The sequence below is a fragment of the Ixodes scapularis genome, unplaced genomic scaffold (assembly GCF_016920785.2).
Source record: "Ixodes scapularis isolate PalLabHiFi unplaced genomic scaffold, ASM1692078v2 PGA_scaffold7__128_contigs__length_106722199, whole genome shotgun sequence".
In the NCBI taxonomy this organism is placed as follows: Eukaryota; Metazoa; Arthropoda; class Arachnida; order Ixodida; family Ixodidae; genus Ixodes; species Ixodes scapularis.
In genome coordinates this window covers 81,614,778-81,631,326 of record NW_024609882.1, presented here as the reverse complement: position 1 = coordinate 81,631,326, position 16,549 = coordinate 81,614,778, and the positions used below count along the sequence as shown (strand labels likewise).

Below are 16,549 nucleotides of genomic sequence, written 5' to 3'. Positions count from 1 at the left end.
TTTGGCTGTGTTCTATTCGATCTCCTTTGTCATTGCCATTTTTAGGCGCTTTTATATATTTGGATATAAACAAACTGGCAAAACGCTTCACTTTGCTACTAAATTATTAATTATTGCTAAATGTCAAGTCAAAACGTTTTTGCTGGCGCCTCGTCTAGGGTTCAGATGGAAGCATTCAATAAACATACGTTGACATCGGCTCCATGCAAGGGGTAGGCCCTACCGCCGGATTCGAGGAATTTGTAGAAGAGCACGTCGTCCTTGTACCATGACGTGGACAAGGGGACTTGGCCCTCCAGATCATACGTGCAGTGCAGCCGAACCGAACCGCCCTCCTCGGCTCTTGCGGGAATATGGACGCCGAGGAGCTTCAGCGACGTCGCAGTCATCAGCGTCCCTGCATAGGAGTGAGCCCCAAGGCGATACGTCCTTCGTATACTCCGTTATTCGTCGAGTCGGACCGCAATCAAATGCTACTATGCGTTTCCACCAGTCAAGCGGTTCCAAAATTGCATCGGTATTGCGATTGCTCGTCGTCATTATGTGTTTCCTACCAACAGCGAAACCAATGGCACACACAAAACAAATTAGAAAAGCGCAGGATGGCGACGCCTCCCGGCATCGTGTGATTAATTTAGCATGCTGAGAGCAAGCGCGAAAAGATACGGATCGCCATGATGAAACACTTCGGGATGCTACTTGCTTCGTTCCAGTGGATCGGAGCGTTGACTGTGGTAGTTGTAATCTGAACTGAAGAGCAGGGATCCTGTGTTCACTGTCATGTGCCAACCGCCTGACTGAAATACGAATTATAATTAGCGTAATAAAATCGGTATAAAATAAATCACGGTTTATCGTCGCGTCCGGCGCCGACAGTCGATGTGATGCAAAATCTGCTGCACACACTTCCCTGGGAATACTCTGCCGACAATTTACGTTTCAAAGATTAAAATTCAAGTCGCGTGGACAGCCTACAGGTGCGGAATATATGAGGATGTCTTTGTTCTAGATCGTAATAACGAGACGTGACAGAGTTTTGTAAAGCACAGAGTTTCTTCGTTATGATTCATGTATCGTACGAGCTTCTTTGTGAGCAAGGAAAGCCGTCCGTGGTTAACGCGTGACGCGCGTGAGGCGTTTTAACGCTCAGACTATACGTACCATGGAAGGATTATAGGCATGGAGTGCGGACGAGAGTCCGCAAAAATATACGGTACACCCAATCACGCTGCACGGCAAACATCACGTCGTGTGACGTCACAATATCACGTGAAGTCATGCTGTCAAATGATGTCTCGAGACACCATAAAATTTGAAAATGGAGAAATGTTTCCCGCTAAATATAGGAGGAACGTTTTCAGACCAAATGCAGGGCAGACATTTTCCTGCCACGGCAACCCTATCAAAACACTTGTACATACGGTTTACAAAAATAGACATTCAATTTGATTTTTATGGGGGAATACTGCACTAACAATAGTGTTCCCTTATAGTTAACCATCCCCAACTGTGAAGAGAGATCGGCCCCTTGTTTTTGAATAATAAGAACGTGCGTACAGTGGTCTTCTTTGTTGACCCAAAATAACGATGTAATGCGTTGCGAAGAGTTTTATTTCTGCAAGGAGCTGCAAATAAAAAATTGTTAATTCGGCATGTGTTGGTAGGATACAAAGCCTGTCGTACTCTACTTTTAAGGATCGATAATTAAAATAAAACAATCCATTAGTTGTAGATTCGATAGCACTTGCCTCTCAGTGTTAGTTACAGAGGATGAAATAAACCAATATACTTGGTACTCGTTCCAGTAATTCGATTATTACCGGAGTGGTGAATTTATGCGCATTCTTCTGATTTCTGTTCGTGACGTCATGACTAGAACTTGCCTCGCCCTGAAGTCACGTGAGGAAGTAAAAAACGCACGTTTTAAAATATTGGTTATATCACGATCTCTTCAAAAAGTCATCCAGTTGTGACGGAGGAAGGTGAGAGTGGATTATAAAAAAGGTAGGGCTTGGAGGCTACATGTGGCAGGTGACGCCTTATGAGCAGACGCAACAAGTTTGGGATTCGAAAATGGTACAATGTCGATTCTCTGATTAGTTTTATCCGCTGAGGTATGGGTGCTAGAGCCTTGTGGGGGTCCAGGCATCGTACCTGTCTTGTCCTGTTTTCTCTGGGAGTGAGTTTATAGCGTTATTCCGATGTTCGCCAACACCCCCCCCCCCCCCCCCTTGCACGTTCAGACACGAGATGTAATCCTCGTGACTTATCGTCGTTTGAAAATTACAATTTTTTTCAGGTACGTGTAAAAAGCACGTTGGGAACTCGGGGCTCACAAACACAAAGTTTCGAGTCTGATTTTGTGTTTATTTTTTTGATAACAGCAAGTTTAATCAAAATAATCATGGATTAGTGAGAGTTCGACCAATCGTGAATGCCGACCACCGCGAAGCTTTTGTTTGTAACCGTGGCCAATACTCACCTGAAGGACGGTGACCGTATTTTTCCGATGCCCGGATTCCAGCATACATTTGCTCTCTTCCGATGTGATTTGGCTGCGCGTGCACGCTCAAAGTTAACGAGGTTTTGAAGTGTCCTCAAAAGTACACTCTAAAAAAGTTGCAGTCTGACACCCGTTTGTCCCATATCACCCCAAAACTTCAGTTGGACGTACATCGCACTGGCGTCCAACATACGGCCCCAACGTTTACGAGGGACTTGATAACGATGCGATATACCTTAATAAATAACTGAAGTACGTGCTAACAAATACAGAAAAGACCCCGTGGTTTTGCAGTAAGGCTACGAAGACTCCGATTACTTTTTTTTTTAGCAAGACGTGCATTAGTTATTTTAGGAGTTTGTACCGCTCGCCTATCAAGGCACTCGTGGAAGTTGGTACCGTCGGTTTGACGTCAGTGCTCAGTACATTGAACTGAAGTTTTGTGGTGTCTTATATGGGATAACAGGAAAAAGAACAAAGCTTTTTTTTCTGAGAATATGTGAAGCGCAGGCGGAGCTACTGAAGTTACTCTTTTTCGTTCTCGATCTTCCAGTGACCGTACTATTCACTGAAGAAGCTCAATCCATATAAAGGGTTTACCTGGTGAAATGAAACTATCTCTACTGAAGGAAAGGGCTGAAATCGATAAGTTCAAACAAGTTTAACCTCACAGAAATAGGTAGTGCCATACAAAGATTAAAATGTTACACTTACCTGTGAGGAGTAAAAGCTGTAGCAGAGCCAGGCTCACGTGAATTCTAGCCATTCCGTCACGCGATATACACCCTCCTTCACGTATGAAAAGAAGTTGCATGAGATGACTTCTTTTTATAGACCTCCCCTTGCCGCAAACACACACATTTAACATAAATTAGGATGTTGCAGTCCTGCTCGACACCAACAATGACTTCCCTTGACATCAGCCTTGACATTAGCCTTAAGTTCCGAGTACTACGGTAGGAAACCGGAGGCAAACAGCAATTTGACGCAAAAAAAAGAAACAGAAAGACTGTGTGGCAAGAATAGCCTTGAGGCTTTTGTTTTGCCCGTTGTGGAAAAATATAAAATATTTTAGTAAAATAAAAAAAAAATTACAACAACGCCCGCAACATTCATTATGTACGAGTAATACTTGGTATGTCGCTAAATTATCTTATTTCGTACGATCCAATAACCATTTTGTTTTGTTTTGGGGGAGGGGATATAAATGGGTTGTAAATGTACTCGATTGAATTTTAAGGGAATCGATTGTACATCAATGCATCTAGCTTACAGATGTTTCAGAAAAACCGGGTGTGGCTTAATATGTTCACACATTTCGCCTCCTAATTCCTTCCGCGGTTTTCTTATTGTCTATAACTGCAATCTCATCGGCGGCAGAGCGACGGTAAGGTGTTCGGAGCTATCCACGCCCGGGGTTTATTAGCTGCTCGTGAGTATAAAAAATTTTCACGTACGTTTAACGTAAATAGGCCTTCATTCCAAAGAGTGCAGTAACGCCAGCGACTCAAATAGAAGCTTGCAACTAGCTGTGGATAACCGGCTGCATAGCAGACGATGGAAGCGAAAGAAGACACACAGGAGCTGGATAGAGCATGCACCATCTGTGCAACACTTCTTTCGTACTATCTTCAGTCTGAAGGGGTAGGTGATGATGTGGGTGGATGTGGAGCACACAGAACGTTCGCATCATTTATTACTTCGTGCGTGCTTCTCGCGCTGATCCTTACCCCGCACAACGGTGGCTGGAATGCATCTCCGACTTTTGTGTTTAGCGTCCTATTTCACCCATGAATAGAAAAAGGACAGAAAGTGGCTAAAAATGACGCCGCACAAGCTGGAGTGTAGCGTCCTGTCAGATGTCGTAATCCTGGTGGTTGGGCGTCGCAGTTTTGGAAAGAAAGCGCGAAAGAACGAACGTGTAGCGCTCGAGGCGGCGTCCCAACTGGTAACTGCACGAGCTTGAGCAGGAACGTCGAGCTAGTGAGCGACCTGGAGTAAAACAGCCGCTTGCCGTTAATATACTACCGAGGGAAATTCGTAACATGCTTCGAACAGATGTTTGTGTGAATCTGTGAATCTGCTTTCTAAGTGCAATGTTAAACTGGCCCGAGTAAGTCCTCACAAATATTCATAAAAACATGATCTAGGTTTATATACTTGACACTGCAGATACTTTTAGTAGATGGTTCCGATAGCAACATCGGGTAATGATACAATGAGGATGAGAGGACGCCGGCGGAGTATCGAGTATAGGTAGTGGAGGCAGCGGAACGCTCTACTAAATCAATCAGCAGCATAAACAGAGCAAGTTCAACAAAATACAAAACATCAGAAAGGGGGGAATAGCCGGAACGAAAGCATTTTGGTATTACCGGTCACTAGATCCACTAGAAAAACTGGCAAGGCATGTAGTACAAATATACAAAAGACAAGGATCAAGTAAGACAACCCCGAGTGGGCTCTCTGTCACCTTCCATCGTGTTTTCTTCGCCAGGGCAGGAGAAACGTACATCTTCGTGTTTATTCGTTTTTGTCCTTGACACCGTTTCACCCTTTCCAACTTCTTCAACGTCTCCCACCACCTGCACTGACATCAAACGCGGGTCCGTACCCCCTCGATTCGCAGGCTCACAACTTGCGTAACAGATGATGTAGCCTCGCGCGAGGGTGTCGAATTCTCTTTGTCTTTTATGTGCGCTACTTTATTCTAGCACGCTCTTGAGGCATGCTGAAAAGCGCCCGGTGCTAGCCTAAACGCATCGTTTTTGAGGGTACGGACGATACTTCTTTTGGTCTACTTGTGTGGGCATGGTGGCCGAGTCCACTCCTCAATTCGCAAAGGGAAGGGGGAGGGGAGGTTAGGCCATCTAGGGAGTGCTGAAAAAGAGGGAGAGGCAAACCGTAAAAGTGGTGTGATCCTCTACTGTGTTGTGAGACCGATGGCCACCGCTTCTTTCACTCTCTATGCCCTCCCCTCCCCTGGCCTCCCCGAATATTGGTATGAAAGTGAGAACCAATGAACGGTGGATAACCCGTAACCGCCACTTTTTTCTGACTGGTCGAGTTTTCGGTCATTGAGTGTTCGTGGTCTTCATGGCTATCTCTTAATGAGGAGTTCAAAATTCAGGGCATTACGAAAACGGAAACCTATAGTTTCAGTGCACACTTTGCTTGCCAAAAAAAAAAAATTCACATTGTTATCAGCAAGCGCGACAAACTCTAATCTACGGAAACACATAAATTTAAGCTGGGACACCTGCATTCTGCATTGGTTATTCATTGTAACGTTAGAACCAAGTTTTTATTTTCATGTAAATAACAGGTGAAACACCCGAGTCAAAAGGGAGCTTTCGTAGTTAGGTTCTGTAACTCTGAAACTCGCAGCAGAGGTAAACGCTGCTACTGAGTATACGCACCGCTAGCTTTGTCTGCACAATTCCAGGAATCGTTGGCGGAGGGCGTAAGCTAGCGGGATGGTGGGTAAGGTTGCAGCTTTCGGTACCTTGTCAGATATTAGGTGAACGGAGTACACCTACACTCCTTATCTGAAATACAATATTTTATTTTTACAAGGACTACAATAATACGGGCGTATGAGAAATTAAAAGTTGTGTTGTAGGGGGGGGGGGGGATAATTTTGAGAAATATCGAAATTGTTTCGAATGTTTTCTGGATAAGTGCACAAAGAAAGTAACAAGATTTATCCACAGGCAATCCAAGCGTCAGAGTTTTCAAAAGTATGCCTCCTCAATTAACAGTACACAACACCCAAGGAAATGTGGGACAGAATCCATAAACTGAATTGCAGCTATCGTGCTTTTTGTGTCCTTCTCTTGACCAGTAGTGGATACTGCCCTGTGAATTTGGAGGAGCAGGACGATATTCTGTGGGAGCACTTTCAATTTGTTTGCAGCTCTCAACATTATCCAGCGGTATTCCAACGACATAAGCTCCAAGCAGAAAGACACATTGTATAGACATCTGAAGGTAAGACGGAGCATTACACTTCCCTTTTCACATTGTACGAACTTCATCTTGTTTTGAAATTGTGGGAGCCGAGAGTGAACGACGAGGCAGAGAGCACGTGACAGGCGGCCGGCGGAGAAGGCACGTGCTGGCGCGAGACAGTGCGGGCGGAGCGAGGCTGGTAGCTGGACAAGGAACGTCGAAGTCAAGCTGCCTGGCCTAAGCCTGGCCTGGCCCATAACAAACCCCGAGCGGTCCTCCAGCGAGGTCTGGAGCAAGACCGGTGGAAACGGCAAGCCCGGGCCATATGACCTGGGCTATGACGATCCCTGGGTGGTTCCGTAGCGAGACTCGGGCATTGATAGCCCGGGACAGCCAGCCTACGCAGCGCTGGCGTGGGAAGGACGATCCGCAGACCTGGACACGGACCCCGACTGTGAGCTCTGATCGACGGGCGACAACAAGGGTCGACGGGCCCGGACTACCGGCTCTCGACAACGGGCAACCGGGAGGTACAGTAAACCCATTCGCTGTCTTCTCGTTGCTGTATGTCACTCCCTGGTTGACGGGCGGAATGCATACCGATCGGGCGGCGATTGATAGTAGTGGACCTCCGTAAAGAAACCCACATTAAAATGGCACCCAACGTGGGGCGCCAGTTGTGTGCGTCGCTCTACTATACTGGTGCCCAATCGGTCCCTGCCTGGTCCGCCCTCCCAAGAAGTCACACGAGCAAGAATGAGTTCAAAACGTTTTACTGTTTCGGCTGGTTGCTGTAGCCTTGCCGTTGCAGTCCTCGTCCGTGTGTCTTGCCTTCGTGCCTGGCGGACTCTCTCGTGCACTCTGTCACGCGCACCGGGCCGCCGGCCACCGCTCCTGCCCCCTCGCGCGCCGTCGTCCTCCTCGGCTTCCCACAAAATATACTAAACGTTCAGCTGCTGGTACTGATGGTATTCATTATAAAATGCTGAACCATCTTCACCTTTCTACACTAGAATTAATTACATACCTTGACCTAAACAGCGCAAATAAGTTGCGTAAGGAAGAGACAACAGGAAGGAAAGAGCGCTGACTCACAACTGAGGTTTTAATAATGATGTAGTGAAAGAGAAGGAAGGTGCCAAGTGCTGTAATATTATTAAATTAAAGAAGGTTACAATTATTAACCTCTTTCTAAGGGCCATATTAACGGAATGACAATTTGCATTTCTAAGCAACCCAAGTGAATATATCTACGTACAAATATTCAGATGTGATCTACAAAGTTGTCGGTGACCCAACTTAAACATTTTAAGGTGCTTAAACATTTTAAGGATCAAAAGACTAGAGAGGTGTACGAGGCGTGCAAGATCACGAATAAGGGCCTAGCCTGCATAAGTACGCCTTCGAATGCTCTGACGGCGAAAGAGCTCCAATTTTTGAATTTTAGTCCCTAAATTATTTTTCATCCTGTTTTCTTCTTCTTTTCCTTCTTCTCAATTTTCATTTCTGTGAAAGTCAACGCCCTTGGGATCACCGTCGACATCGTGATTCTTCTTTTTTCTGGCTGTGACAATCAGTAACCGTTGGGTCACCGACAACTTTGTAGATCACATCTGAATATTTGTACGTAGATATATTCACTTGGGTTACTTAGAAATGCAAATAGTCATTCCGGTAATATGGCCCTTGGTTAATAATTGTAACCTTCTTTAATTTAATAATATTACATCACTTGACACCTTCCTTCTCTTTCACTACATGATTATTAAAACCTCAGTTGTGAGTCAGCGCTCTTTCCATCCTGTTGTCTCTTCCTTACGTAACTTATTTGCGCTGTTTAGGTCAAGATGTCTATCCAACTCGCCCAGCAACTCATTTTGCTATAATTACATACCTTTTTAAGCGAATCTGTAAGGATGTTTTCCGCTTTAATGGAAGGTAGACAGCATAGTTTCATTCTTAAAACCAGGAAAGAACCCCTCTAAGGTAACCAGTTGCAGGCCTATAGCTTAGAGAAAATTGTCTGAAAAAAAAACCCGGAACGAATAATAAGCCTAACTTTTGTCTTTGAAGGAAAAAACTTACTTGCAAAGTATCAATGTGTTGGCCGTTCCTCGAGGTGTATCCTTGACCATCTTGTTAGACTTGAAACGACGGTACGTGAGGCCTTTGTAAATAGACAGTTTTGTTTGCCGATGTTTTGTTATTTGAAAAAAAAACCATATGATTAAACATGAAGATACGGCATTATAAATTATCTATATAACTTCGGCATTCGCGGACGAATGCTAGGTGCGATTCAGGACTAATTAGAAAGACGCACATTTCATGTTAAGTTAAAAACTACAGTTTCTAGAGATATGGTGCAACAAAATGGCGTACCCCAAGGTGGTGTCTTTAGTGCCACTCTTTTTCTAGTAAATATAAATTCCATTTCGCATGTAATTTCCTATTTAGTCCAATATTTCTTGTATGTTGATGACCTAAGAATTTCTGTGCAATCTTTTTTTTTCGTTTCAATTTTAATTCATCTTAATCTTAATCTTAATCTTAAACTTAATCAATTTTTTTGTTTGTGAGCGCAGAGTTCAGTTGACAATTAGCAGTATGATACAGTGGGCAAATAATGATGGGTTTACATTTTTCACCGGAAAAATTCTTGTGTACTCTTCTCTCAAAAATGTGGACCCGCCCGACAGCCCGCCCTGACCATGTATAACGTCTCCATCCAGAACAAAGGGATGCAGACATTTCTTGGCCTTACCTTTGATAGCATATTGTGCTTCAGCTTTCACATATTTGAGTTACAAATAAAATACCATAAAACCCTAGACATCCTGAAGGTCCTTTCACACTAGTCATGGGGTTATGATCGTGTATGTCTATTGAGGATCTACGACTCGATTGTAGGATCCCGACTTGATTATGAGTATAGTATGGGTCGGCGAGGGCATCAACATCAAAGATGTTAGATCCTGTTCCCCATAAGGGAATACGTCTCGCCACTGGTGCTTTCTGCACATCCCCCGTGTTGTGCTTATATGTTCAAGCAAATGAGCTGTCTCCTGAGAAAAGGCGTACTTCTTTAGGATTCATGTACTCACTTAGGATTCGTTCGATACTGCAACATCCATGTCGGGAACTCATAGAGTAATCACGTTTCGAAAGAACTTTCCTAAGTAAACCCTCAATCGTTCCTCCTTTTTCAATGAAAAATAAATCGACAGCCGTCTCGGCAGGTCTTGACATCAACTTACCCGTTGCTTCAGTTTTAGGAACAATAGCTCCATGGCAATGTTTGCCTGCGGTTGACCTGTCTTTGACCCAATAAAATGAGAAAGACACCCCTCATAAAGTTTTAAGGCAGGAATTCTTTCAACTGCAAGAGGAGTGTAAAAACTATATCAGCTTTCACACTGATCGCAAAAAGGTGACTGCTCTGTCGGTTGATCCGCAATTCTGATCTTCATACGAATGTGTGCGGAGAATTAATACCAACACCACAATTTTAAGAGCCGAGTTATATGGTTTGCTTCTCGCCACAAACCATATCACAAAAAATAGACTTCCTTGCCACATAGTTTACACAGACTCCCTTAGTACTCTAAGAGCCCTCATACCGCTTGAGGCAACAAAAATCCTCTTGTTACTGATTTACAGTTCAAGTTAGCACTGCCTTGGAAAACCATCTCCAAATAGCCTTCTGCTGGGTTCCAAGCCAGATAGGAATTGCCGGAAATGAAGAGGCTGATCTTACTGCAAACAAATGTAGTGAAAGAAATGTGAATACTAAAGACGTATCCTACAAAACTACCGCGCAGCCCTAAGAAAACACATCAGATTCAAATGTCAACATGACTGGAACTGGGAAGTTAACAACATACTTTATTTCGTTAAACCTATTTTACAAGAGTGGGCGAGTTCCCGGCACCGGGAACGCTTCTATTAAGTAATTTTGCGCCGGTTAAGAATTGGCCTGACACATCTCACGCACGGGCATCTGCTCTGACAAGAGGATCCACCTATGTGAGAATACTGAATAGAACCCCTTAGTGCCCATTCTCCTTGAGTGCCCTGCATATAACAGTGATCGCCAATTTCACTTCTCCCAGTTTTATAACGGCCGCCTCCCTTTACACATTCATTTCTTGCTTGGACACAAACCTTTTATTAACCATATTCACGTTTCTAATTTATTAAAAGATTTCGGCCTTTTACACCGACTCAGTTTGAACTGAATTTTTCATGTTACCACTTTCATAAATATACAAACATGCCATGTGCATTGTTTTATTCGTTTCATCAGCTACTAAAGCTTCTTTCATCCTTTCAATCCTTCCCCTACAATAGTATCACGTTTGGAGCTCTACGACCTAAGGTGCCCTTGTGCCAATAATGCTCAATCAATCCATTTTCGAAGCCTTACTTTATTTGAGTGTGCAGAAATCCCCTGGTGCACACAATCTTCCAACGATTTTTTCATGAGGTATGCTGAATGGTGCTCCCATTATTTGGGTTTGCTGTTTAAGAAATCTCTTTTTTTTTCTAACTCAACTGATTCCTCGAGTTGAAAATGTGGCAGGGTTGTTCCTATTCATAAGTCGGGATAGAAGAGATCTGCGTGGAACTTCCGCCCCATATCATTGTTAAGCCCCTGATCCAAAATGTTGGAGCGCATTAGCTTTAAACACAATTCAGAATTCCTTGAGATTAGATCTTTTTTAGAGCGCAGCCCTGAGGCGCCCGTGTCCGGCTTGAGTGGCGTCGCCGTCGCCGTCGGCGTCGGCGTAATCGCGGGGTGCATGACGGATAAATTTCTCCGCTAAATTTAACGGAAAACTTTCCCCGCTAAATGTAGCGGAAAATTTTACCCGCTAAATTTAGTAGAAAATATTCCCCGTTAAACTTAGCGGAAAAATAGGGAGTTTTCGTAGATCGTTTTCGCCGTCCCGCAAGGCCCTCCGCAACCCGCTACGATAGCGGGAACTCCACAGTCAAGGCTATCGGCGCGCAGGCGCAGTAGCAACTTCGTCGTTGCGGAACGCTTAGCGGAGGGGGCAGCGCGGTCTACGAAAACTCCCTATTGTTCCTCCTAAATGTAGCGGAAATTGTTCCCCGCTAAATCTAGCGGAAAATTTTCTCCCGTAAATTTAGCGGACAATTTTCACCACTAAATTTAACGAAAAATATTCCCCGCTAAATTGAGCGGAAAGTTTTCGCCGCTAAATCTAGCGGAAAAAATTCCCCGTTAAATTTAGCGGAACATGTTTTTCCCGCTAAATCTAGAGAAAAATTTTGATTAAGTGAAATTTTTTCCCGCTGAATTAAGCGGAAAATTTTCCCCGCTAAATCTAACGAATATTTTTACCGCTAAATGTAACGGAACATTGTCCCCGTTAAATTGAGCGGAAAACTTTCCCGGCTAAATCTAGCGGAATATTTTCCCCGCTAAATTTTGCGGAAAATTTCCCCGCCATATAAAGCAAAAACTTTTCACCACTAAATTTAGCGGAAAATATTCCCCCCCAAATCTTGATGAATATTTTCCCCGCTAAATCGAGCGGGAAATTTATCACGCTGAATTTAGCGGAAAAATTTTCCCGCTAAATGTAGCGGGGAAACTTTTCCAATAAATGGGAGGCGAGCAGGAGAGGTGGAGGGGCATACCCTCCTCTCTGTACGTTCCGCTCCTCCTCGTCAAAAGGTGCGCTCTAATTTGTGGTTACAGAGAGTTGTAAACGGCTTTCATTTTTTTTTTTTTGAACCTGAATTAGCACGGTTTTTGGCGGTGATTATCAACAACAACACAAGTTGTTGAGACCATTCATGACTTTTCGCGATCACCTAATAATATACATCAGGTGAACGTTATATTTTTAGACTTAGCAAGAGCGTTTGACAAAGCTCCTCACCTTAAGCTTCTAGGTAAACTATATTTTGTTTTATTTAATGAAAATATAATGTGATGGCTTCAATATTACTTGAACAGACTGCAATATGCTGACGTAAAGTGCTGCAAGTAATCCCAGACGGATATATCCTCGGGGGTTTCCCAAGGATCGGTGCTAGGTCCTTTATTTTTCTTCATTTTTATCAACGACAATGCGCGTAATATAGTTGGGAGTATACGACTTTTTACAGACAATATAATCATGTACACCGAAGTAAGATCGATTGCGGATCAAGAAGAACTCAGCGCTGGTTTAAATAAAGTGAATAGGTGGTGTGAGGAATGGGAAATACCCTTACTCTTCGATAAATATGTATATATGGGTATGACGCGGAAAAAATTACTTCGCTTTAAAATGCAATCTACGTGGTCACCCCCTCTCGCTAGTTACGTCATATAAATACATTGGAGTCATTATCACAAACGATCTACGACAGAACTTCCACATCACGTTTCTCATACGCCTCACATTAAATAAACTTTGGTACTTAAGAAATAACCTGAAATCTGCATCATCCACCGTCAAATTAGCAGCGTATAAAAGATTTGTTAGATCAGTTCTTGAGTGCGCTGATATATTAAGAGGCCCTTGTACAGCAACTGAGATTAATTTAATTAAAAATTGCAAAGAAAAGATTATACTTCATTTAGAATAAGTACTCTCGTACTGACTTCATACCAAAACTCTAAGTGATCGCTGGCCTTCACCCTTGAAACTTCGTCGCCAAATTAATAGGCTAAAAGGTTTGCTTAATTTATCCCATGATCGCTTTAAGCTAGACAAGAATAACTACATTTGCCGCCGCCCTCCTCCACGCTGCCCATCTAGGACGCAGAACGTTATGGCCCTCGTTGAACATACATGTAGAGTAAATATGTTAAATTTTTCTTTTTTTCCCCCGGACAATACATGACTGGAATTCTCTGCCTAATGAAGTTGTCATACGCGCCGAATATGCAATATTTGAACTCGAGCTTTATCGTCATTTTTCTTGAATTTTACGGCTTTGCGCTCCGTTGCCTCTGCTGGGTAAACCTGGTATGTATTATGATAAACCCTTGCTGCTAGTCTTCCTCGACTATTAGTTGCACCCAACAAATTGCGCAAATCTGAAGAAACAAGCATCGCGCAAGTCTGCTGGTTGCCTGATCTACAGCGATTACAGAATCAAAATCTTGCGGTAAAAGTGAAACATTTCTGGTGGTTCTGTGTTATTTTTTTAGCCTACTTCTCATGTGACTCCAGAATGATTCAGCCCAGCTGGGTGCGGGTAACTACAAGTAAGTTTTGTTGCGTGATGTTTTGCACTCTTTGCTGCTTAGGCGCAGTTGTGCTGATATATTTGGACATCCTTCGCTGGGAAACGATCGTGAATATTACCTCTCTGCGTCTTTACCCGCGAAAAATATGAGTAATTTTAAATTTCAGCCATACATTCTCGGTCATTTATCTTTCTGACGTGCATTTCTTTTATACATCTAACATTAGAATTCCTTGAAAAGAAAGTATACCTGTTGCGAGCTAGCTCCATCCTAATAATATATATATATTAATATACATATCTAGGGTGTTTTTTAAGCTAAATATATTTGTTTTAAAAAACCGTGAAATTTACATTGATGCGGTTTGTGCAAGTGAGTTATACGGCCAGGCGGACATAGTAGGATAACAATCGAGGCATTCAGTCGGCTAATTAGTTAAAATTCATCAATGAACTTTTTAATTATTGAAAATAGACATATAGTTCCAATTAGAAACATGCTCAGCGTCATCGCGAACCACTAAATCAGAAAATTTCAGAAAGATTTTGAGCGCGTGGGAAGCGTAGTAGTGCACTAAAGTTACCACTCCTGTAGCAGGTACAAGGCTGGGGCTAAATAAGAGTCGGAAAAATTCGCCGGGCGCTTTACCGCAACAGCTAGGCTTGTACCTGCTCCACGAGTGGTAACTTAAGTGCACTACTACGCTTTTCTAGCGCTCAATGTCTTTGTGAAAATTACTGATTTAGTGGTTTTTGATGGCACTGAGCATGTTTGTAATTGAAATCATATGTCTATTTTAATTCATTATAAAGTAATTAGCAAATGTTAATTAATTAGCCGACTGATCTTGACGATTATTCCCCGACACTATATTCCCCTGGCCGTATAACTCACCTGCACAAAGCGCATAAGTATAACTTTCACGGCTTTTTTTTAACAATTATGTTATTCTTTAAGAAAAAAACCCGGTATATGAAAAACGAGAGTGCATTCGTCAGTGTCAATTTCTTTTCAACTATGCGTTAAAGTCAGAGCTCTGTGCGAGCTACATTCTCTGCCTCCTATTACCTCATCTCTTTCGCCGCTTGCTCGCTTCTAAACGTACCGGAAAACTTTTTCTTGTTACATGTAGCGAAAAACGTTCCCTCTAAATTGAGCCGAAACATTTTACCGCTTAATTTAGCGGGAAACGTTCCCTCCTAACTTTAGCGGGGAAACGTCCCTTAAAGGAAGGTGACGGCGACGGTGGCACCCCTCAAGCCGGAAACGGGCGACTAAGAGCTAAGCTCCAAAATGAAAGACGTTCAGAAATCTCAGCAGTGCGAAACTCCAGAGCAGCTCTTGAAGGGAAGGAGGTGAGGATACCAAAAGGAGGGTACGCCGCGCCTCCACCTCCTTACCCTCCCGTCCTGCTCTCGTACTCCTGTCCCATTTAGCGAAAAAGTTTCGCTAAATTTCTTGCTATATTTATCGAAAATTTCCCCGCAAAAAGCGACGTGACAATAGGGAGTTTTAGTACACTGTTAGCAAGTCCCGTGTATTTGGCGAATATTTGGGGTGAAAAACACGCTATTTACACAAAGTACCATAAATTTACACAATGAGTAACGGATAATTCGTTCAGAAATCATGCGAGGTTGTAAAAAACGTGTTTTGGTTCGGTCATACACGCATAATCGTGTAGCCGACCTCGATAACACGCATCGCCCCCGGCGACGACCGCGGCATTGCCGGCTATCGGAGCACCGGAATGCTTGGGGACACACTTAGAAAGGACCGTCGAGACAAATGCCGTGGAAAGAAACATGTCTCGGAGACAGATATGCACCGAAAGCAATTGCGCCATGTCGCAGGACGTTGGCGAAACCCGCCCTTACCGTGCTCGCCGCCATTTTCTGTTCGATGGCAATGCGGCTTCCCTCATGTCGCGCATGTTTGTATTTAGTTTAGGGGTCCTGATAACAGTTTCTTAGACACCACAAATAAAGTTATGGGTCTGATTATTCGTTCCAAACAGTTAAAATAGATATAAAAAGAGTGTCCTCGATGTGAACACGTGACATTGCAGCTGGTTTCGTTTTTGCTTCAACCTTCAGCTGCAAGCGATCTGGCCACGGCGCAAGCGCAACGCCGATGTACGCTGGAAGCAAGCGCCGGTTGGCTTTCGTTGTTTTTGTTTGACCGGAGGAAATCTGGCAAGTACGCATGGCGCCGCTACTGTTTTGGTTTGACGGGACGCGAGAAGCTTCGCATAGAGCTTCGGAGTTTGCGAGCACACAGTGAAGACGTGACCGGAGAAGTGCCCCTGTGATGTTCCTCGAAGACGGAAAGTAGCATTCGTAATCGCCGTGTGTGCTTTGAAAGCGAAGGGAGTCACAGGGTCCACGAGTTCGCAACCACAAGCCAAGGTTCACGACAGCGCGGCGTTGACTTTGGCGATCTCGTTCTGTTTGGTGCAACCCGGCGACGCGAAAAAGGGCTAAAACATTCGTCGTGTGAGGTGCGGTGCTTTGTATTCCGGGTCTGTTTGAACCACGCTTTTAACACGGAGCGCGAATTGTTTGTTGCGTGGTGGAGGTTCAACGGGTACAGTCCCGTCATCGTCAGCTGATCCGGTCCAACTGGTCCGGGAGGACGCAGCGAGCGTTTTTAAAAGTAAATCTTCCCTCGTTCCGTTTCAAACTGTGGAAGTATCCCGACACATACCGTGAGTAAGAAGCAGCGGGTGTTTTCAACAAAATTACGTTGTTTTAATTGAATGATGAACTCCGGATTGTTGTCTTAAATCTGCCGTTTTTTATGCTTCGTGCTGGACTGCGTTTGCATAGCGACGCACACTGCTCGAGTAGATGATTCGGTCCTGCAACGAGTTTGTTGCGCCA

The 16,549-nt window shown here is 43.8% G+C and overlaps 1 protein-coding gene across 1 annotated transcript in view; it reads right to left on the bottom strand.

Annotated features, from left to right (window-relative positions):
* LOC8026876 overlaps positions 1-389 on the bottom strand; it is a 33,244-nt gene extending 32,855 nt beyond the window's left edge. Inside the window, exon 1 of the mRNA XM_042286292.1 lies at positions 189-389. Coding sequence (XP_042142226.1) covers positions 189-389 — 201 coding nt within the window. The remainder of the gene's footprint in view (positions 1-188) is intronic.
* Between the last annotated feature and the right edge of the window lie 16,160 nt (positions 390-16,549).